We start from the raw sequence: 22179 nt of genomic DNA, 5'->3' as shown, positions 1-22179 counted from the left end.
ATATGATGCAGATCTTATTTTACAGCAAGTAACACAAACAGGGTCTGATTGTAAGGACAGAGTGTGTGTCATAAGCCCTTTTTGGTTGGAGACATCTGTAATAGATTATATATTTTTTACACATTTTTTGAGTGATGAATCGCCACAGCTGGATGACATTAAAATTACAGTGGCGTAAAGTTTTTTTTTTTTTTGTAATTTACAGAAACTTAAATGATGATGGTGATGTGTATGTTACTATAAAGTATTAGCTCCTTTAATCCGCCAGCAGGATCTCACATTGCTTTACATAATCGTTTTCTTTTCTTGATGCACATGCTGCAATACTAAATAAGGCAAGTAGCAGCAGAAATCTGTGCTTTGGTTATTCAGCCAGTATTTATTTATTTTTTTAGATAAGGTTGAAGGAAAACTCGGATAGAAATAAAGTCAAAAAGGAGCAAGCTACCCCAATTCTCCACATATGTTTAATCCTATGTAAACATGACTAATTATGTATGATTTAAATTAGAGATGTAACAATTATTCTCTAATCAGTTAATTAGGGATAAGAATTTAACAGGTTCAAAATTAATTAATCAATAATGTTTGTTTTACATAATATTTCACACATACCTATTTCAAACTTCAGACACCATAGAAAATTGCATTTGTAGCACCTCGTTCTTAAATGAAGACAGATGAGTTGTATTTTTGATAGCCTTATTTTTATTAACTAACTTTTGTGCTGTTGTGCTGCTAGAACTATTTAAATCAAACCTAAACAGAGACAAATGTGCATTATATGTGCCCTTAATTATAATGAAGATTAATAATTTATAATTAATGAATTTATTGATCAGTTGTGAAAATGTGTGAAATGTGCCATCTTAATTTAAATCAGATTGGGGCGCAGCATGTTGGTGTATATACAGTATATTTTTGGTTTCCTGGTCTTTTGTCTGGTGTTTGAGATAAAGTTGGCAACCATGATTAATAATCCCAATTCAAACACAGCAATTCCAGCCTATAATGCAAGTCCAAATAAAATGAAGATAAAATTTGTAGTTACATACATCTGAATGATGATCGGGCAGAAAAGCATCGGTGTTAGAGGCAGGTCACGGCAATGTTAATGTGCTATTCTTTTAACACAATGTTAAAAAAAATCGTAGCATCAAAGTCTTTAGGTTTTCTCTATATCCACCAGTCATTCTCATGTTTCCACTGTTACTCTGTCTGGCCGTTCATGTATTCATTCACAGGGATTCATTGATATATTAGGATATCTTGGTGGAGCATCAGTAGAAGGAGTCTCCAGTGTCAGCACTGTGTAACAGCGGTAAAGCTGTACCCTTCAGCTTTCCCACATCTTCAGGACAGAGGAGTTTACTCTTGAGGTTTCTTAGTAACAGGACAAGCTGTGATATTTTTGTCTAAACTTGAAAAGACTGATGAGTGAAAAATTGTGTATACCTGCTATAACAAATGTGAAGAAAAGAAACCTTGCTTTCCTGTTAAATGTACAGTAAATAAGAAGGTAAAAGATCATGTGTCATCCTTTAATAAATAAAAAAACTATAAATGTTAAAGTTGCTAAGATGAAAGAGGAATAATATACTGAGGGAATGGGTTTAGAGGAAAATAATCAACCTTACCCCACACTGTTAATCAGGGGATTTTACTTTGACTACTTTGATATAGACTAAAAAGTGGGCGGAGTAAATGTTGTCAAATTGAGGCAAGCGTGATCAGATTAAACCAGAGGACAAGCAAGGCACAAAATGTCATTTTATTTACAAAGTTTGTATTCTCCGTTTTACAGAAAGTAAAAATTTTGCAGCGACACTGAGGTGCGTGATGAACCGCCACACTAAAAATTATGGCACGCTCGTCACACAGTTGCTATAGCGATCATCTTATTGAGAAAGTGAACCAAAAAAAAGGCAAAAAAAATAAAATAAAATTAAGAAATGGGGAAATTAGGGGAAAAAAAAAAAAAAAGAAAAGAAAAAACACTCCTCCAACAAAATATTAAAAGCACAGACCCATGACTAGATCCCCAAAGTCCTCGCACAGACTCCACACACACACACGCGCGCGCACACACCTGGGCACACAGAAGGGGAAGGGGCGGGGCTTGGGAGGACCATGGGCAGGGTTTGGAGATGAACATGTGGAATGCTGAGATGACCAACCCACAGTGCACGCACTCTCTCTCGGTTCCACATGCCCCGCCCACACAGAACAGTCTCGTCCCCAATGGGGTAGAAATACAATGAGGGAAAAACAAGGGGGAGGGCAACTGAGGTCAGTGAATAAAAAAAGGGAGGGCAGGATTAAGGATGAGGAGAGGAAGCTGATTGGCCGGTTGGATTTTATTCATCATCGTCGTCATCATCGTCATCGTCTTCATCGTCAGCTTCTCTCTTCCTTTTCTCTCCCTTTGTGGCGACTTCTGTCACAAGAGAAATAAGAATTTAAGTTATCGCAATTTAAACATCAACGATATTGTTTATTTTAAATAAATAAATAACTGCACATACCTTCATCATCATCGTCATCATCATCTTCATCATCCACCTCTCCATCTTGACCAAAATCTTCCTCCTAGATTTAGAGAATGTGTTAAGCTATGTTCTCTGCTTGCAGTCACATCTCTCTCACACACGCAGTTGCGTCATGTCACACGCGCATACACGGCTATTGCACACACCGTCAAACAAAACAATAGTGTGTTAAAAATTATCGCCTAATATTTAGCATTTGAATTCTCAAAAATTGGTAAATTAATGTTCAAGATCCCCAATTAATACCCCAAAGCCTTAAGAAGCCAGTTAACTTTAAAAATCTTTTCACTTACACACCAACCTCTACAGTGCAGGAACTCCTTACATTATGCAACACATCCTACAGTGCGTCTGACATTCGTTCACCTTCTCTACATTGTAATCAGTAAACTTAACTGCGTAATGTGGCAACTGTTTTATTTCAAGCGACGTCTTCAGTAGAAAAATGTGTTAATCTGGTCTGGTAGATTTACCTCATCCTCTCCACTGACATCATCATCGTCATCCTCTCCTTCTACCTCCTCATCGTCATCATCGTCATCGTCTTCTTCATCAAAGTCTTCCTCCTCACCATCCTCTTCTTCCTCCTCCTCACCATCTGCAGATCACAGGTCGGATGAGCAGCTAACACAAACATGCGGTGCCAAAACCAGAGTTGTGATCTAGGAACCTAAACTTACCATCATATTCGTCCTCATCGATCACTCCGTCGGAATCGGAAGCTTCGTGGTCCTCTGCGTCATATCCGTCCAGGTACGTGAGCTGGGGAAGCAGTTTAAACACGCTCTCCCGATAGCCGTTCAGATTCGTCAGTTCACAGTTGAAAAGATCGAGACTCTTCAAGTGCTCAAGTTTTTTCTAAACATCACAGAAAGTGTTAGTGTTAGATAACAGACTAGTCATGCAAATTATTTATACCCCAATTCAGTTGGTACTTCCTCTAAATATAAATACAGCATTATAAAAAACATAGTACAGGTAGTAGATTGTTTTTTAACTCCTTTATCACGAATATGCATCATAAAGCATACCAATTTACTTGACCAAATCTGTCCCCTTTTTCTTCACTGCCATCATGTGGTTAAAAAATATAAACGCTTCGAAGGAAATGATCCTCACACATGAAATGTGACAGTCTTGCCTCTGCGGCTTTTAATCGCGAGAGGAATCACGGACACCATTTTGTTTTAGAGCTGTTTTCCACTGTATTGGCCTGTGAACTTTTTGTTGAATATTTTCCAAAACTAGGATTATTCATATATTGGTATATGGTGCACTGCAGTGTCAATTCTTTTTGTACAATACATGTGAGTTACTTCTGTAATTTACCTACATCTACGCATGTTCATAGAACCGTGATCTGGCTAACATGAAAATCTAGCGTTAGGGTCAATAAGCTAACTTGAAAAACTACTGTTAGGGTCAACGGGCAAACCTCAAAAATTAGCGTTAGGGTCAACAGGCCGAAAAAACTAGCCTAGAGTAATAAACAGAAACAAACCAGTGGTTCCAGCGTGCTGATGTCTTTCAGTTTGTTTCCACTCAGGTCTAGATGCGCCAGGTGCGGGAGTTTTTCCGCTAAAACGTCGAGGCCGCCAGAGATCCTGTTATCATTGAGTTCCAGCTGTAAACAATAAAACACAGGATTTTTTTTTTTCAAACCTGCCCTAGAAATACATATTCTAAAAGCTGCAAAAACAAACACAAAATGGCCGCCTAACCTTTTTGAGCTTCTTGAGGTAGGGCAGGTTGGACACAGAGATTAGTCCGACGTTAATCAAACTGAGATATTCAAGATTAACGAATTCATCTGTGAGGCCTTCAATCTTCCCTTCATTCGATCTACAGTTTTCTACAACAAGTTCCTGCACCTGAAACAAACATAACATAAACATACATACAAATTACTCCACACATTATTACAGATCAGGAAAAACCACACATTGCTGAATGACTGATAATATTAATGCTAAGGTATAAAGGCACTGACTGGCAGTAACACACTGTTATACTGAAATTAATAAGTGTTATTATTTTTATTATTGAAAAAAAAAAATAATAATTACATTATGGATTAGACCAGACATTCCCAAACTTAAATCTGAAATGTGAAATTCTTTAATCACTATTCTGACCAACACCTGAGACCAAGATAAAGTAATATCTTATTTTTTTGTGATGTAAATAGTCATGTAAAAATATTTTATAGGAATTTTATCCCTAATTGTAAAACTGAAAGTTTAACTTAATTACTTATTTATTCATTGCAAAATGACCTCTAGCTGCCTATCAGCAGTACCCCTACAGCCCACTAGGACTGCAACCCACACTTTAGAAAACACTGGTTTAGACGATTGATTATAAGATCTCCACGTTTTATTTTGCTCCTAAAATATATATTTTTTGGTAAGATGTTACAATGAATTTTAGATATTCAATAAAATTGCTCAAGTGTACTCTTCTAAAACCTGAATCCCATGAATATATATGAAGAGTGGGATATTTTTTATACATATCACCACACTGACTCAAAAACTGTTATAAAAATATATATTTTTTTACGTTTACAATAGAGATGAACGAATTGATCAGTGAGCAGAACTGGCTGGTTTTCAGTTTGACTGGGCGTTACCTCCTCCTCAGCTATAAACAATTCTGTATCGAGCAGAGAAGCTTCCGAGTGGGGCAACAGAAACACATTTTTATGGCGTTACACACACACACACACACACACACACACACATATTATATATATGTGTGTGAGTGTGTTTATTCTGTACTAAACACTAAGCCAGGGTGTGTGGCCCACTAATAATAAGACTAAAGACACATGTAATTATTGATAAAATGGAATTTACTATAAAGGTATAATATGTTTATGCAACATTAACGGAAGGAGTCGCCAGTGTCAGCGCTTTGTAACAGTCACATCTTTAGAACTTTAGAGGAGTTTACTCTATTTCTTATTTAAATACTAAATGGTACATTTAACAATCAACATACTGTAGTTCAAATTGCAATTCCAAATATATATTTTTATTTTAAAAAATAAAACAAAATAAAAACTCAGTCCCTACAGAGTGACTTTTTAAAATTGTTTATATAATGCAGCAACAATACATTAAGCGTACAATGATGTTTATGAGGATTGTTAATAATAGTACTGCAAATATTTTATCTTTTTTTTCTTACTTCTCATTTGAATCTACAGGAATTTCCCTCCTCATCATCCTTCTCTGTATCGCGTGATTATTTCAAACCCATAGTATTAATTCTGTTAGCTGACAATGTGTCAGACAATACATACCAAAATCAGTGCTGGGGTGAGAGCCAATCGAATATACAAACGAGTCATTTAACATTTATATCACTTACAAATTTGTAACTGGCATACAAACTAAAGAAAACACCACAGTTTTACACAACAAGCATGCTGTAGTGGTTCGTCAGCATTTCCATTTGTACCATAATGTACTTTGCATTTTGCGCATATAGAATTTGGATAAAATGGTATACTATGTAAATATGAATTATAATGCTATTCCGAAATCTCAATGTGATGAAAACTTGTTATAGTCTGTTATCCTGTGTAATTTCTTTGCTCCAAGTGCATCTTTTTTATAGTTTTTACCATTTCATGGACAATGTATTCGCACTCTCGATTCAGCTCTGTGTACTGGTCAGCGCTACGTTGCCACAGTGTATTGTATTGTGTTTGTTATTGCTTGGACATTAACACAAGAGCACTTATGTTGTCTTTTGTTATAGTTCTTAGCTAGGTTTTGTTCATTTATGTTATATGTATCACCTTGGTCCTGGAGGAACATTGTTTCCTTTCACTGTACATGGTTAAAATGACAATAAAAGCCCACCTGACAGGATTGTAACATTTGTGTATAAATAACTGAAATTAATTTTTTTACAAAAAAATAAATAAAAAACAACTAATAACATGCTACAAATCTCACACTCTTTCATACTCAGTCGCTCAACCTCTCTCTCTCTCTCACACACACTAAGGGTGTGAATGGTAAATGCAGTGTTGTGTGTTGCCCTTTCAGAAGCAGCATTAGAGAACACGCACACACAACAGAAAACGTGTTTCTTAAGGGGTTTCTACAAGCTGTGCGTATTTATTTTACATTTAGAAGGTAAATTTCGACATTATAATCGTATGTGACAGGTTGCCGCGGTGGAGACGGACAGAAACATGGAGAAAGAGTGAGAGTGTAAAATGAGTAAAGATGGAGAGTCGCTTTCTTCCTCCACAGAGACAATATGGCGAAACTCAGCTATCCTACTGTACCGACATTGAAAATCCTCCACAAGGGGAATTTCACTAAAATTACATGTTTCGCTAAAATTACTAACCGCACATAAATATATATTTTTTTACAATTATTTTTTTTTATTAAGGTTTCGTGCTTTTATACTTTTAGCCAAGAAGCTAATTTCCGCCGGATTTTCCCCCCTGAGTAAGTAAATGTGGGCGGACTAGGGTTAGCCGAACACCTCCGTGTCACTTCCGTCGTCATTGTATTATGATTATGGCTAGAAAAGGAGTAAATTCCGAATAAACTCGAAAGAAATCGCGTCAAGTTGTTTGAAGTTACAACATAATATAATAATTTTCGCTTTAAAATATAAAAAACACGTTTTAATCGATGGGATGTGCGACTGTGACTAGTTTAGCGCCAGGAGGAGTAATGGCGGGAAAGCTAGCTTGACGCTAATCTCTAGAGAATAAAACTTATTTGGTAAAATAAAAAAGGAACGAACGGAAACCAAACGAGACGAATTGGATACGACTCTTTATTAATCTTTTTCTGACTTCTTAATCGGCTAATTTGGAGGAAATATATATACACACATTTTTTATGAAATTGTAAATGTTCAAGCTGCCCCTTTAAATCCAGAAGCAGCAGCAGGGCAGGAGCTGATAGTTGCCTAGTTTCACTCGTTTGCGTTATTACACTCGGCGGACGTTTACACACACCTGTGCTGCAAGTGTGTCCCAAATTTTGGATTGAAACCACTCACGCTGAGGTGATGCCTATTTACAGACTCGTTAGAGTTGTTTTCGGGGCGGTTACAGATAAATGGCGCCCTGTTTTTGGCAGGAAGATTAGCAACAGTGCTAACAAGAGGCAACATGGCCGCCATAGCGTTACCGTGTATTCGCGTTGAACCAGTTCAATCCGACACACACTCGCTCATTCACGCTCACACACTTACACTCTCACTTGGCGAAAAAAGTTATTAAATATCGACATAGATGACCTGATTATAAATAATATTAAGCCGAAATATCGAGTATGGGAATGCGTCGAGAGTGATAGTGCGCAATAATAAAATGACTGAGTTATTATTTTTGTTCAGGTGGCGTTTAGAACCAAACACAATTATGTTATGAGACTTATAATTTTACGATGGTGTGAGTATTATATCGTACAGCGAGTAATGTTCTGTAAAAGCAACGCAAAGCCATGTGGGTTTCCTAATGCACACACACACACACCAAGCTCAGTGTTTTAAACAGGCACAAAAGTAAAGAGAGCAAACCATACAAACTAAGAAAGCACTCGCACAAAACATATGCAAAGAAACTATACTCAAGCACTAACAACATCTGGAGTTCAGAGAAGAAAGACTTGTGAAAGTGAAAAACACTCACATCCGACGGTGTCCTGTTTCTGAGCTCCAAATGGATCCTCTTTTTCATGTCCATGTCGCCACACTGTTTTCAAAAGACTATGTTTTCACTTTCTATCCGCTCTAAGGCTTCACAGGAACCCAAAGGAAAGAGAGCAATGCCTTAAAGGAAGAGAGAAATACAGGACTGAGTATAAACCAGCTAAATCCCCCCCAAAAAACACCACGCCAACTTCAACTCCGACACACACATTCACAGCAGAGAGCATGCAGCGCTGAAAAAACACTCAGAGGTGCGCAACAGTGGCGCCTTGTGGCCGAACCGCGGAACTGCAGCGGCGCCACACCGCTTCAGTACTCTGTTATGTAAAGAGTGTGTGTATACTGCGCTTTATACAGGGTGTTATGTGCGGGAGTAGTGTGTGTAAAGGTGCAAGAAAGTGGGGAAAAAACACAAAATTTCACGGTACGAAAAACATACAAGTTGAGCATGAAGTCCTCAATTACGGTAGATAGAAACACGAATGTTATGAAATTACTGTAGATACTGTAGATACCCACGTGCTACCACCGCCTGCGAGTGGAGTGTGCGGTCACGTCACTGCCGCTCCTCACGCTTCTCCAGATAAATTATTACCTCACAGTATGACATAAAAATTGATGACGACGCTGTGTACTGTAACACTTGATGACACTGCTTACTATTACACGGTGCGGGATGCCGGCTACACCAGGGACCGGCCAATGGCGGCAGGCAAAACAGAATTGATAATATTTATATACAGTATAAATATTTTATTTATATATCTTATATTTATATTCCAGCTCTGGAAAAAATGAGACGACTGCAGCATAATTAGTTTATGTTTTTTCTTTTTTGCATTTATTGGTGAGATGAAAATTTTTGTATAATCGTTGTGTGAATGCTGACAATATTTCTCCTAAATTCAAAATATAACTATTGTTATTTAGCGTGTATATTTAAGGAAAATTATTAAAAAATACATTAAAATGGATAAAAAATACATTAAAATTACCCAAGGTCATGCAGTATTTGCAAAACTTTAAAGAATTAAACAAAATGCAAATTATTTGTAAACAAATTGTGTTAATGCTTTGGCTAAATAACATTAAGTAATCAGTATTTGGTGGAATAACCCTGATTTGCAATTACAGCTCTCATGCGTTTTTGCATGCTCATCACCAGTTTTTCACATTGCTGTTGGGAAATACCACTCTTTTTGCAAAAAAGCAAACAGCTCCTGTTTGATGGTTTGTGACCACCCATTTTCCTCTTGATGACATTCCAGAAGTTTTGTGGAGTAAATTGCAGTGGTCTCTTGTATTTTTCCAGAGCTCTATACAACAATAAACCAGTTTTGCTAGTACATTTTGTACATTTTTATACCAAGATAAAAAAAAGGAAATTCCTTAATTATCTATATTGATAAATCCATTCTAATGCATGTTATGTCCAAAAGTTTTTTCTTATTTCAATAGCGAGAGAACTTGGATTTAAAAGAAAACCACTTTTAGAAAATGGTCCCTAAAGGACTTTTCATACATCTGGTAGATTAGAGTGATACAATAAAAAAATAGTAAAATAATTCTTCTTTAACATAACATTATAAAATTCTCAAAAATAAGGAATTGTATGTATATAAAAACACACTAAAAAGTAAATCAATATTTAAGGGATAAAGTAACACTCATCAGAGTGCTACCTCCTGAAATATTGTAACATTGTATGTATTTTATGTGTGTGTGTATATATAACTGGAACTCTTTTTGTCTAGTGTTTGTGTTTTTTTGGCCGGATTAGGCTTTCCTTAACTAATGTAACAGCAGGTAAACCTCTAGTAAGTGAATAAACTGTACACACGAAAGTGAAATAAAAAATTATGCGCACATAGAATGAGTATAAGGAGACAATATACGCAAATGTAGAATTTAGTTACACTTTTGCAAAAAGCATTTATCTTCAATTGTAAATAGTTTAACTTTTATTAAATTTGCGATACACCACATATAAGGTGTGAAAATTAAAAGTAAAATCAAATAACCTACTATACACTAAAGAAATACACGTGGTGCTGCCTGCAAGCAGATCCTGACGCCTGCGTGCTATCATTACCTGCGAGTGAAGTGTGTGGTCAACTTGCTGCCGCTCCTCGGGCTGCTCCTACGTTTCGCAAGCCACTATTTCTGCCTTTTGTGTGCGCTTTCGCTGTAGACACTTTGCAGTCTGATCTGGGGTTTCATAAACTATTAGCTCGGCTTGACATACCTGTTTCCGCCATACACAACGCTGTCTACTGTCACAATCGATGAGGAATGCCTGTCACACAATCACAGTATGAAGTTCATGATGACGCTGCCTGCTGATACATTAAGTTAGGAATGCTTGTGACATGTCTATGACGGAACGCTTTTGATAGAAGTACCTGTGCAAACACCAACCAGACACCAAACAAATTTCTGTTTATCTATATGAATGTAAAATATATTGCAGTCAGCCACTAGAGGGCATCTAATCATCTCAGTTCTTCATTTGCATGCTGCTGTCAGATTGTTCATGTGTGTGTTTGTGTGACTTCTGGTAGTGGTAGCAGTTCTACCAGCTCAACCAGCCACTCGCATTCAGTAACAATAGAAAAAATATATAATTTAGATTATTTTATTTAAAAATTATTACGAAAAATCTGAATAATATATATCTATTACAAAGTAATTATATGAGCTTATACATTAGAAAATACTTTTTTCATAATGTAAAAATAAATATTAATTGATAAAAAATAATCTACTCTTAGATTGTTTTTATGCATTTACATTTACAATGTGCCGTGTACTCTCTTGGTGTTTTTCTCTTAGATGTGTATGCGTTTGTGCATTTTTGTGTGTGTCTGTGTCTTAATCATGTTTTTTATCTGAAAAAAGAAACAGTAATTAATGTCATAACTGCAGTTTGTTTAGACTTTGATTATGAAGTTTAGAGACAGGTCGGTCCAGTGTGTAGTGTGGACGTTCAGTGGCTGTAATGTGCAGCGTAAAGATTGAGACACGCCCAGAGACGGAGGACAGGAGATAAGAGACAGACTGAGACAAAGACAGAGAGAGAGAGAAACCACACCCTGCCCACTGCACTTTAAATAAAGAGTTCTTGGCTTTATATTAAAATACTGAAAGTTTTCACCTTTTGCTTGCCTTTTGTTGTAAGACACATTATTTTGGGTGTTTTAACTTTTCTCATCATATTTAGAAGCCTTTTTAGGTACAGTTTAACGTCGGCCCACTGAAGCCCAGCAGGTGAACCCCAATGCCAGCTGAGGGAGGAACCAAGTTAAAGCTTGGGGGAGAACCTGTTCCTATGTCCAGCACTGGAACCAGGAGTCAGACACTTTAGGAATCCCAGTGAATATAGAAATAAATTATTAACTGAGTGATGCATGCAGGAATAAAAACAACCTTACAGTTTTGTGATAAAATGTAAACAAAAAAATGTGTTAAATCTCTAAGTGAATAAGGTTTGTCTATTAAGTAATACATGATTAACACCTAAATTTACACAATACACAATTGCCACAAAACTCCTTTAGTGACTTTAAGAGCCGTGTGTCTTTGATACAGTGCACGCTCTGACCAACAATCTGATCTCTACTCAATAAAAATCTGATATTTCTGTGGAATTGTCACATCTAGGTGTAAAGACGGCTTTATTCCAATCTGAAAATAACAATGGTCCTAAGAACAGCAAAACATGTTAGGGCATACTGTTTAACATAAAACTATGGGGTGTATTTACTTCTTGCAGGTCCGTGTGTATGGGGTCCTATTTTAAATAATGGAACCAACTGTGAATTGTGCAAGTGACGTTCTTTTAATTAGGTTTTTAAGTAAATCTTTAACAGCCCATCAGTTATACAGCTTTGTATCTTTGATTATTTTTAGAATGTATCAAGATGAGGCCTCATGGTGCACTGTCGCCATGCACCTTCAGTGTTTTGAACCAATTCTCATCCCAGGTTTACAATATGTGCATGCTTGGTGGGTTTTTTCTTGTGAGTTGTGTGAGAATTTTGTGCCCTGCAATGGACTGCCACCCTGTCCAGGATGTACCCAGGGTGGACCCTAATTAGAATAAGCACTATAGAGAATGAGCAAAAGTGAGAGTGAGTGAGTGGGTGAGCATATGAATATGGTACCCTTAATGGTCCTATAAAATCCCTTTATTTCTCAGCGTCTGCTCAGATAGCTGTGTTAGGTGATCAATGAGTAAATGATTAACAGCTTGAAGAAGTCTGGGCTTGTAGACCAGGGAACAGAAGCAGGGAGGGGCTAAGACTTCAGACATTAAGAGCTTGTAGAGTCTGTAGATAAGAAAGTGAGAGTATGGATAATTAGATCTCAGAATGTGAGATAAGTGTATTGTAACATGTGGAAATGTTGACCTGAGAACCTTTAGAAGAAGGAAGCATGTTTTTGAGGGCTTCAGCACTCTGGAATTCATATCTCTTTAAGAGAGATTCATTTATCCCAGGTCACACCAGAGCGCTGTGGATTCCTGGACTCTGATTGGTCAGAAAGTGTTCTCCATAACATTAGCTCTGACAGTAGCACACATTTATATTAATGTTTTCATTCTGATGCTTCATGGTTTCTATGGTAGCCAACACACATGGTCTCTTGACTCATCAACCAACACGCATGCATACACAGTAATACATTTTACTTTACATTAATGAACTTGAAACATTCTCTTGCACCAGTGCATCTTTCAAAAGAGTCAAGAGATTACTCAGTTAATGTGGGGAAAGGGGACGGGGCATCCATGGGCAATTATTATTGGAAAGTTCATACAGTATGTAGCGTTCATATACCAGGCTGTTTTTATTAAACAACAAACCAGATTGCTCTTTTAAATTTAAATTTTGAGTTGTAACTTATGGCAGTGTACCCTGCTGTTGGTTCTTAAGCCAGATGTGTACATGCTGGCAGGGCCGAAGGGTATGATTCCATCAGGTATCAGTATTGTATTTTTTACATAGAGTAATTTTAATACTACCACATAGTACATCAGTACCCCTCCAGCTCCTGTCCCTTACCAAAACTGTTAAATAAACAAAAATGAACATGTTATTTTTTACTCACACACACACACACACACCATTTCATTACCATCTATGCCAACAGCATGACCCGCTTTTTTCTAAATCCCGTGCCAAGTTCTCCTCCTTTGCAAATAAGATAAGAGCGGCGTTGCACGAACTCTCCCAGCTTAGCGTTAATGTTTAGCCTGATAACTCGTCTCGCAGGGGGCAGGAGCCACAGTGCTTTTCTTCACTCGCCCGTCTTCCACTTGCACTTTATGTGTTTGATCGGGTAACAAAATGGAGGAGACGCTCGATGAGAAAGTCCCCATTGAAATGAAAGTCCCTGCGGATGACCAAGGTACGAGTTTGAGTTTAGAGAGCAATTTCTTCTTCTTCTTGTGTGTAAACATGAACTCAGTGTCAATGTGGAGGAGCTTGTTTTTTTTTAATTAGCCCCAGCTAATTACCATGTTGTCGCCTTTGCTGTTTGAGGTTGTGTTAGAGTTCAAGGTGTTTGTGTATGTTAAGACGCAAGAACTCTTTATTTCTTTAAGAGAATCATCTCTAAACACACTTTTACATAAAAATAGTATTCAAAATATTATTGATATTATTTTAAGCTTTGCAGCTCTGCACTGACTGACATGCCTAACGAGCGCTACTCATCACAACAAACCACATTTCACAACGACATAGTGCACTTATTAAACTTTAGCCATCAGCTATGTCCTAAATGCTCAAACACACAGATTTGATTGATAACCTTATCCTTTTTCAGGCTTTATAATGAATTCGAATTACAATAGAAGGGTATTTTTATGCTAATAGCTAATTAGCTAATTACCTATCATTCTAGAGTCATTTTCTTTGCTAACTTTTACATTCATTAGAATATTCGACCTGCTGTGAATCTGTTAGCATGATGATTTGCCAACCAAAGGAATGTGGGATATGTTTCCAGGAGGGACCGGTCGGCGGCTGCGGGATCGGGATCTGCTGAGGAAAAGGAAAGCCGAAGCAGAAGAGCGAGCAACTAACCAGTGGGTTTATGGGTAAATTTATGCCTGTGAAGGGTACTGTGGGTCCATTAGCATCGCAGAACCATTGTACACTTCACACACATTTACAGCAATTCTTTGGCTTTTAGTTTTTTTCTTATCTGATAACTTAAAGTCTCATGTTTAGCACAGAACTGTGCAGAAGGTCAGAATGGAAATTCTGAAAATTGCTGTGACAGGAACCTAAAAAAAATTATAAAATCAGCTTGGGCTACTTAGGATAAAGCAAATGTGTATTTTTTCCATTAAACTGCAGCAGTTCTGAATGGCTGAGATAAGTGTAGTGTGCTCTCATTTGCTGAGAACAGTATAATAAATTCAAATTGGCGGAGAACAGCGCAGTGTGTTTTAAATGGCTTAGAGAAGTATGGTGTGTTCTGATTGGCTGAGAACACTACAGTCTGGTCTGACTGGTGGTAGACATTGTATTTGTCTTTTGATTGGCTGATGTCAGTGCAGCGTGCTCTTTTTTGCTGAGGGCTGTCCATTGTGTTTTAATTAGTGGAGAGCATTACAGTGTGTTTTAATTGGATCAGAGCAGTATTATGTATTTTGATTGGCTGAAAAGAGGTTGACGTGTTAAAGCAGTTAGTGTTAATATATTTGGCCGAGAGCACTATGTGTTCTGACTGGTGGAGCTAAGACCAATATGATGTGTTATGATTAGCTGAGAGCGGTGCAGTGCGTTCTGATTGGCTGAATGCGGTGCAGTGTGTTTTGGTTATTTAAAAGCTGTATAATGTATTCTGATTGGCTGAGAGCGGTGCGGTATATTTTGATTGGTTGAGAGCGGTGCAATGTGTTCTGACTGGCAGTATGGTGTGTTTTACTCACCTGAGAAAATGAGGAGACTACTGCAACAATGTCTGATAACTTAGATAACACAATATTTCCCAGTTGCACCCAGCTGTAAGTGTTTTATATTGCATATTGCACACAGCATGAAGGCTACTTTAACTGAAAAACCAACAAGTTTTCTTTTTTGAAACCCTGCAGAGCTCAGAGCAGTAAGCGAGCAAAGAGGGAGACAAACAATGTTCCGAAAAAGAAAGGCAGACCAAGAAAGAACGTCCCTGTGACAGAACAGCCTGAAATGACGGAACAGCCTGAAATGACAGAACATCAAGATGCAGGCGAAATGCAGACACCCAGCCAAGCAGAGGAAGTGGTTACCGCAGTGGTTACCCCACATTCTGCCCCTGTTTCTGCCCAACTGTCAGCAGCTCCTGATCTGGATGTCCCAGAGATTCCTGCTGCAGTTTCTGCCACTATCCCTCTTCCTGCTCCTGTCAGGACTCCAGAGGTAAAGCCCAGCAGTGAAGCCCTTTTTCAAGAGGTTCTGATCGAAGATCTCGGCCCTGATGAGGAAGAGGACAAAGACGTCCATCAAGATAAACTTGTAATCGATCAAGGTAGTAGCCCTTAAAGCCCAGAGCATTTTAACCATTATTTGTTTGGCATATGGCACAGATACACATGATAACATGTTTTTAATGTTGTTTTGGGGTGTTTCTATGACCAAGTAATAATAAAAATATGCTCATTTTGAGAGTTCTACATTTTTGCAATATCATATAATCCCCATAAATATCATATGATCCATATTTTGGTAGTGGTAAAATTTACCCTTTATAAAATTAAAGATAATTTTTGTTCTATGTGATATCCGAAAACCCAAATACACAGTTTGATGTCTGAAGCCTCCGTGTTAACACACCGGCAGGATTTCCATATAAGCACATATATCTTTTTTTAATCTTCATTGACCTATGCCATGTTACCAGCACATATCTTTGCCGCTTGAGTTTTAAAGATTTTAAACAGCACCTTATTAAACCACTACAGTTTAGATTTAGATTATTACATGTATTGAAGCCAGGTTTATAGGATGTAACCCCTTAGGAGTTAGCCCTGTTGGGTTGGAATAGAGATCTTTTGTGTGAAGAAATGTAGTACATTTAGCAATCAACAATTACTTTAGAGTTTATTGATCCTGACTGATTTTAATGATATATCTAGCAATAACATGCAGGTTGTCTCTTTGCAGATGGTGCTGAGGAACCGTCAGCCATCGAGCTCGCTGAACAGAACAAAGCCTTCTCAGATACAGTGTTAGCGTCGCCTCAGCTCGACCCCCTTCCTGGAAACCTTATCTAATCCGTTCAGTCCCACATAACGTTGCCTTATCTTGATCACTTTGTATTTCTCTGGTTAACTTTTACTTTTGTTAAATTTCTAATGTGTGTATGAGAAATAAGCCTATTAAAATGAACCAGTAGCTCATCAAACGAGTCTCGTTTACTCCTTACGTGTAATTTTAATTAGGAACAAAATGTATATTTATTAACGTGCCTATTGCATTCTGATGTTGTTTTCTTGAGCCTGAAGACATTTTTCTGCAACATTAATCATTTTAAATAAAAAGAGAAACAGTGAATTTGTACGACTGCTGTTCTGAGTTTTTATTTTTATAGCAAAATATGGCAAGACAGTTGTGTAAAAAAATACACAAATAAGGCACACTTAAAACATCATAGACTTAAAGAAATGTAGTGTTAATATACAATATTTGTGTGGTTTATAACATGCTAAATGATTAATTAAGCAATCTAAAACAGTTATTTAAAAAACGAAGAGCTAACTATTGGTTGTCCAGCTTTAAAATATTTAAATCCCGCCTCCTGCGCTCTGATTGGTTAGTTACACCAACAGTATCCAATCAGTGGACATTATTTACATATAAGCTAAATGGCGGGAATGATATGCAAACGGTGGACAAAAATACTATAAGTTGCTATAAATAACCATTTAGTTTTTATTTATCTTAACAATATGTACGTTTACGATATAACTCGTTGATTAGCGTTAGTATGATTAGCGTTAGTCCGTTTTCTGCTTTTTTATTTTTTATCTTTTATAAATCCACGCCTCCTCACGTTTGATTGGATACAGGGGTCGGAGATCCATTACGTACTAACCGAGCTTAAGGCAGAAGGCGGGAATGTGTTAGCCAATCATAGTTCAGCAAGCAACCGCCAACAAACCAATCCTAACGCACGAGGCGGGATACTTTCTATTCAATCATGGAGCAGGAGGGCGGGGCTTTGTTACAATGCGGAAGTGAATCAACAACACGCTTTCTAAAGGGAAATCTAAGGCATATCCATATGTACAGTGTTAATCTGAGATTAAATTTAGGTTTATACGATTTAGACCCCTGGGAAGCTGGATTCTCTGTTTTAAATTAAAAAAAAATTTGTTATAAAAATGTCGTCTGGCACGTGCAGCTGTTCCGAACATGTGCAGTGGCTCAAACAGCAAGTTTCAGTCATGAGGAAAGAGCTGAAGAACCTCAGGTAGGTGTCTTTAGCATAACGGCTCATAGCATAATGTACAAGCTGCACCCACCCTTAATGTTGGCGCCCCTTATAAGGAATATCACTACCCATGTACACCCTGATCAGCCATAACATTATGACCACCTGTCTAATATTGGGTTTTCCTCTTTTCTGCACCCAAAACACTGATGCACTGTGTGTGTGTGTGTGTGTGTGTGTATTCTGACACATTTCTATCACAACTAGCTAGCATTAACCTTCAATCAATCTGATCTACACCAGATCTTATACTGGATCAGACTACACAGGCCAGACTTTACTCCCATCATCATCAGTGATTCTTGTCCATCCATGAGCCTGTCTCAAGTTCACTGCTTTGCCTTCCTTGGAATTTTTGTATGTCCTGACCACTGCAACCAGGAAATATCCCAGAAGAGCTGCAGTTTTGGAGTTGCTCTGTCCGAGTCCTTCAGCCATCAGAATTTCAATTCAATTCAATTTTATTTGTATAACGCTTTTAGCAATTGTCATTGCCGCAAAGCAGCTTTACGCAATCAAAAGAATTATTTAAGTTTGTATGAAATGTAAATTTGTATGAATCAAAATGGTCAGTTTGTCCCTGGTGAGCAAGCCGAGGGCGACAGTGGCAAGGAAAAACTCCCTGAGGGCAGAGGGAGTCTGGATCACTGGCAGCTCAGGAACGACATGTGTAGCTCGACAGAGAGAGAGAAAGAGTGAAAGGGGGAGACAGGAGGAGAGAGGAAAGAGAGAGAGGGGGGGAAGAGAAGAAGAGGAGAGATGGCAGTTAGGTATGGTCACAGTCACACAATGTACAATGTAGAATTTGGCCTTGCCCATTTGTTTCTGCTTCCAACACAGCAACTTCGGGGACAGAAGTTCCACCTGCTGTCTAATACATCCCGCTCCCTTCCAGTTGCCACTGCCACGAGATATCGTAACTATAACTACCGTGAGAAGGCCCAAGTTGTGATTGATAGTCAACTGGGTCACAAAAGCTGCATCTCTTGTGGGATGTTCTGGGTCGGAGTGAGGATGGGTTCCCTGTTGATTCTGGTTCTTCTCAAGGTTTCTTTCTGTTGCCATCTCAGGGAGTTTTTTCTTGCCGTCGATGCCTTCGGCTTGCTCTTCAGGAACCATCTGATAATTTCGATTTAAACACATTTTCCAACATTTCATACACAGAATTTTTTATTCTGTAAAGCTGCTTTTTGACAATAACCATAACAAAATAACAAAAGCACTATATGAACCAAATTTAATTTAAAAGTAATCCGAGGAAGGAAAAGCAGTGAACAGACAACAGGGTCATGGATGGCCAGGGCTCATTGATGCGCTCAAATTGAGGAAATGGTTAGGACTGTTTCGCATAGTAAGGTGTCAGAACACACAGTGCGTTACCGTTTACGTTGCAGAAGTGGGGAACCTACTCAATATTAGGTAGGTGGTCATAATGGTAAGGCTGATGGGTGTATTATCATGATCTAGAACTGTAATGATGAGGCAGTGGTGCATGGTGGGAGAACTTCTGACGTGTGCGTTATGTTTTCAGGCAGTATCTGGAGAGCTCGGTTCGAGCCCACAGGAAACACATGGCATCTCTGCACTCTACACTGAAGGATGTTTTCGATAACAAGCAGATGATGAAGAAGAGTCAGTCCTTCTCCTCTTCATCATCATCATCATCATCATCATCATACCTCGCTCAGAGTGCAGAGGGGATGGAGCTGTCTTTAGAGAGAGGTTAACACACTACACTACACTGAGATCATTACACATCGTTTACAAACACTCACATCCCTTTTGATGTTTTGTTTCAGTAAAGACAACCCCATAAATCTGTATTTTTGATAGATTTCATGGAGAGACACTGTTATCATGGTTACATTTACCTAGTTAGCTACTGTAACACCACCCAAAAGATGACACATAGAACTAGTAAACATTGTATGTCCTTTTCTTCTTTTTCTCTTTTCTTAGGACATATTCGCACCGCTCCAATTGGATTCATCGCTTCCTGTTTCGATCAGAAGAACGGCACGCCCAGACAGCCGGCCGTCTGCAGCTCGTCTCGAGCTCGTCTCAAAATTCAGTCCAATGTGTTCAACAACCCTGAGCATGCTCTCACTGGCCTGCACCACTACTCCCATGTCTGGTGTGTGTGTGTGTGTGTGTGTTTAGGAACAGTATATGTGATCCATTTTGATTTACTTACTGTTTTATTTAGGAATCACATGCACTTAAATTCTCATACTTAACTAACAAAATCATTAGGTTCATCAAAATCCAAGAGCTTAATATCTAGATCAAACACCCACCTGACTGTTTGTTCTGTAGAGACAAAACCATGCTACGGGAGATCACACTCTTCAGTCTGGTCCTCTTTTTCTCCTGCATTTTCTTTATCTCCAGGCTCATCTTTCTCTTCCATAAGAACGGACACATGAGCTATAAAGCTAAAGTGAAGCCTCCTCGACTGAACGGAGAGAAAGTGGGAGTTTATTCCACACGCAGCCCTCACCGACCCAACGCCATTGGCCTCACCCTTGCCAAGCTGGACGCTGTCACAGGTCAGTGGACACATGCTTCACTGTGGGTCACGACACACACACACACACATACTCTTTAGGTGGTCAGGACACATATTGTACTACTGCTGGTCAGGACACACACACACACACTCTATTTTCTTAACTGTAACTGACAAGTGAAGATTTTAGAGGCCACACCCCTTTTATGTCTGCTCTTTCTTTCCCTCATGTTCTCCAGGTGATGTCCTGCACCTGTCAGGTGTGGATCTGATCTCCGGCACTCCCGTGCTCGACATTAAACCCTATATCCCCGATTACGACTCTCCCGTCACACACACCATGCTGCCTGTAGAGCCCCAGTGCCAACAGAACGTGCACTCAGACACAACTGATAGCTGGGAGGAAGCAGAACCCATAGAACCGGAGGGTTTGGAGAACTCATGCGCCACTTCCTCTCACCCGGAAGCTGATGAGAGGCAGGCTGAGGTTGTGGAGTTTTCAGCAGGATCTGATGTTAGCGGTGTGCTTGAGGAGGTGAGGGAGTTTCTCCAACAGGGGGCACTGTGCTCACAGAGCAGGGCTGAAGATAAACACACTGACACACCAGCAAGAGCTGAAGAGGAGGTGTGTGTGTCGAAGAGCAGTGTCGCATCCTGGATCAGACACCCTCCTGTAGACACTCTGAGTGTGAGGTTCACTCCTACTGCAGAAAGGGAACTCGCCGAATTCCTGCCCCCTCACTGCTCAGGTCTCCAAAAATTATTTTAAAAATAATAATCACTTTTTTATTTCAGTTAGATAGAAAGATTAGTGTTTTTTATATAATTAGACAAAGACAGCTTTAATATATATATATATAATATATGAATGGGTTTGGGTTTAAAGGGTGTTTTCTCTCAGCTCTCTGGTTAATAGTTTTTAACAACAGATGCATTCTCACAGGTAAAACTCACTTACCTGCTTAAAAAAAACTGAGTCTTAAAGGACACACCTGGGCAACAAAAACAAACGCCTGTTCCAATATTTTTGATCATAAAAAAATGGTCAGGATTAAACAAAAAACGTGTCATAGTCTTAGGTGTTTAAACACATCTGGATGTACTGTATATATATTAGGAATTTAAAGCTGAAAATTTAAGCCTTTTTCTCATCTTCCTTTTCCGATCTCAAGCCTAAATGTCAAATGTATTGTTGGATCACAAAAACAAAATAACAGGCCTTGCTGTTTCAGTACTTTTGGAGATTAATGTTGACCCAGTAGTAAATGCAAAACCTTCTCATGTGTTTAATCAGACTTAGAGAGGCCGAAGTTCCAGTTCCTGAACGGTCCAGAGGAAGCAGCTGCCACCATCCAGGGAGTTTTAGCAGCTGATCCGAGATCAGTTTACCGGAGAAAGTGCTGCAGCGATCGCCTTTTCTTCTTCACTCTGGACACGGCTCATGTCACCTGCTGGTTCGGGGACGAATTCGCTGAAGTTCTGCGTGTGCAGCCCGTGACGAGAACAGATACACAGGCTCAGGCTCAGAGTGCGCCTACCTCTGTCGCCTCGTCTCTCTCTCAGATATAAACTGTCTGTAATAAAGAAATACTCTGAATCATCATTATAACAACTTGTGAGTGTGTGCGCGCGTGTTACTCTAATACTTTTAACAATGTAAAAGCGCTATGTAAATTAACCTGAATTAAAATCGAACTTGCGGCACGGTGGTGTAGTGGTTAGCACTGTTGCCTTGCACCTTCAGGGTCCGGGTTCGATTCTCGGCCAGGCTCGATTCCCGTCTCTGTGTGCATGGACTTTGCATGTTCCTCTGGGTACTCCAGTTTCCTCCCACAGTCCAAAGACATGCGGATTTGGATAATTGGTTTTCCCAATTATGTTTCCAAAGCGGTATAGACGATGAATGTTAGGGTGAATTGAATTAAATGCCTTTATTAACTG

General features: G+C 38.7%; 3 protein-coding genes across 4 annotated transcripts; 2 read left to right on the top strand and 1 right to left on the bottom strand.

Annotated features, from left to right (window-relative positions):
• Window positions 1–1756: 1756 nt before the first annotated feature.
• anp32b (acidic (leucine-rich) nuclear phosphoprotein 32 family, member B) lies at window positions 1757–8464 on the bottom strand. The gene is made up of 7 exons (XM_053502732.1): window positions 8224–8464; window positions 4271–4420; window positions 4051–4173; window positions 3230–3407; window positions 3023–3147; window positions 2526–2589; window positions 1757–2437 (listed from the first exon to the last, which is right to left on the bottom strand). The coding sequence occupies exons 1-7, from the start codon at window positions 8275–8277 to the stop codon at window positions 2358–2360; spliced, it is 774 nt and encodes a 257-aa protein (XP_053358707.1). The 5' UTR covers window positions 8278–8464; the 3' UTR covers window positions 1757–2357.
• Window positions 8465–13482: 5018 nt separating this feature from the next.
• hemgn (hemogen) lies at window positions 13483–16795 on the top strand. 2 transcript variants are annotated; one of them, XM_053501404.1, is made up of 4 exons: window positions 13483–13652; window positions 14256–14346; window positions 15349–15764; window positions 16400–16795. In XM_053501404.1, the coding sequence occupies exons 1-4, from the start codon at window positions 13592–13594 to the stop codon at window positions 16507–16509; spliced, it is 678 nt and encodes a 225-aa protein (XP_053357379.1). In that variant the 5' UTR covers window positions 13483–13591; the 3' UTR covers window positions 16510–16795. The 2 variants fall into 2 exon arrangements, with proteins under 2 accessions (XP_053357379.1, XP_053357380.1); XM_053501405.1 differs by having other exon boundaries at window positions 13487–13652; window positions 14256–14334.
• Window positions 16796–17415: 620 nt separating this feature from the next.
• On the top strand, window positions 17416–22161 carry trmo (tRNA methyltransferase O). Its single transcript, XM_053502453.1, has 6 exons — window positions 17416–17708; window positions 19261–19451; window positions 19689–19863; window positions 20121–20278; window positions 20478–20987; window positions 21533–22161. The coding sequence occupies exons 1-6, from the start codon at window positions 17620–17622 to the stop codon at window positions 21805–21807; spliced, it is 1398 nt and encodes a 465-aa protein (XP_053358428.1). The 5' UTR covers window positions 17416–17619; the 3' UTR covers window positions 21808–22161.
• Window positions 22162–22179: the final 18 nt, after the last annotated feature.

The sequence above is a fragment of the Clarias gariepinus genome, chromosome 8 (assembly GCF_024256425.1).
Source record: "Clarias gariepinus isolate MV-2021 ecotype Netherlands chromosome 8, CGAR_prim_01v2, whole genome shotgun sequence".
Lineage (NCBI taxonomy): Eukaryota > Metazoa > Chordata > Actinopteri > Siluriformes > Clariidae > Clarias > Clarias gariepinus.
The sequence above is the reverse complement of the archived record's forward strand: the minus strand, read 5'-3'. Positions and strand labels throughout refer to the sequence as shown.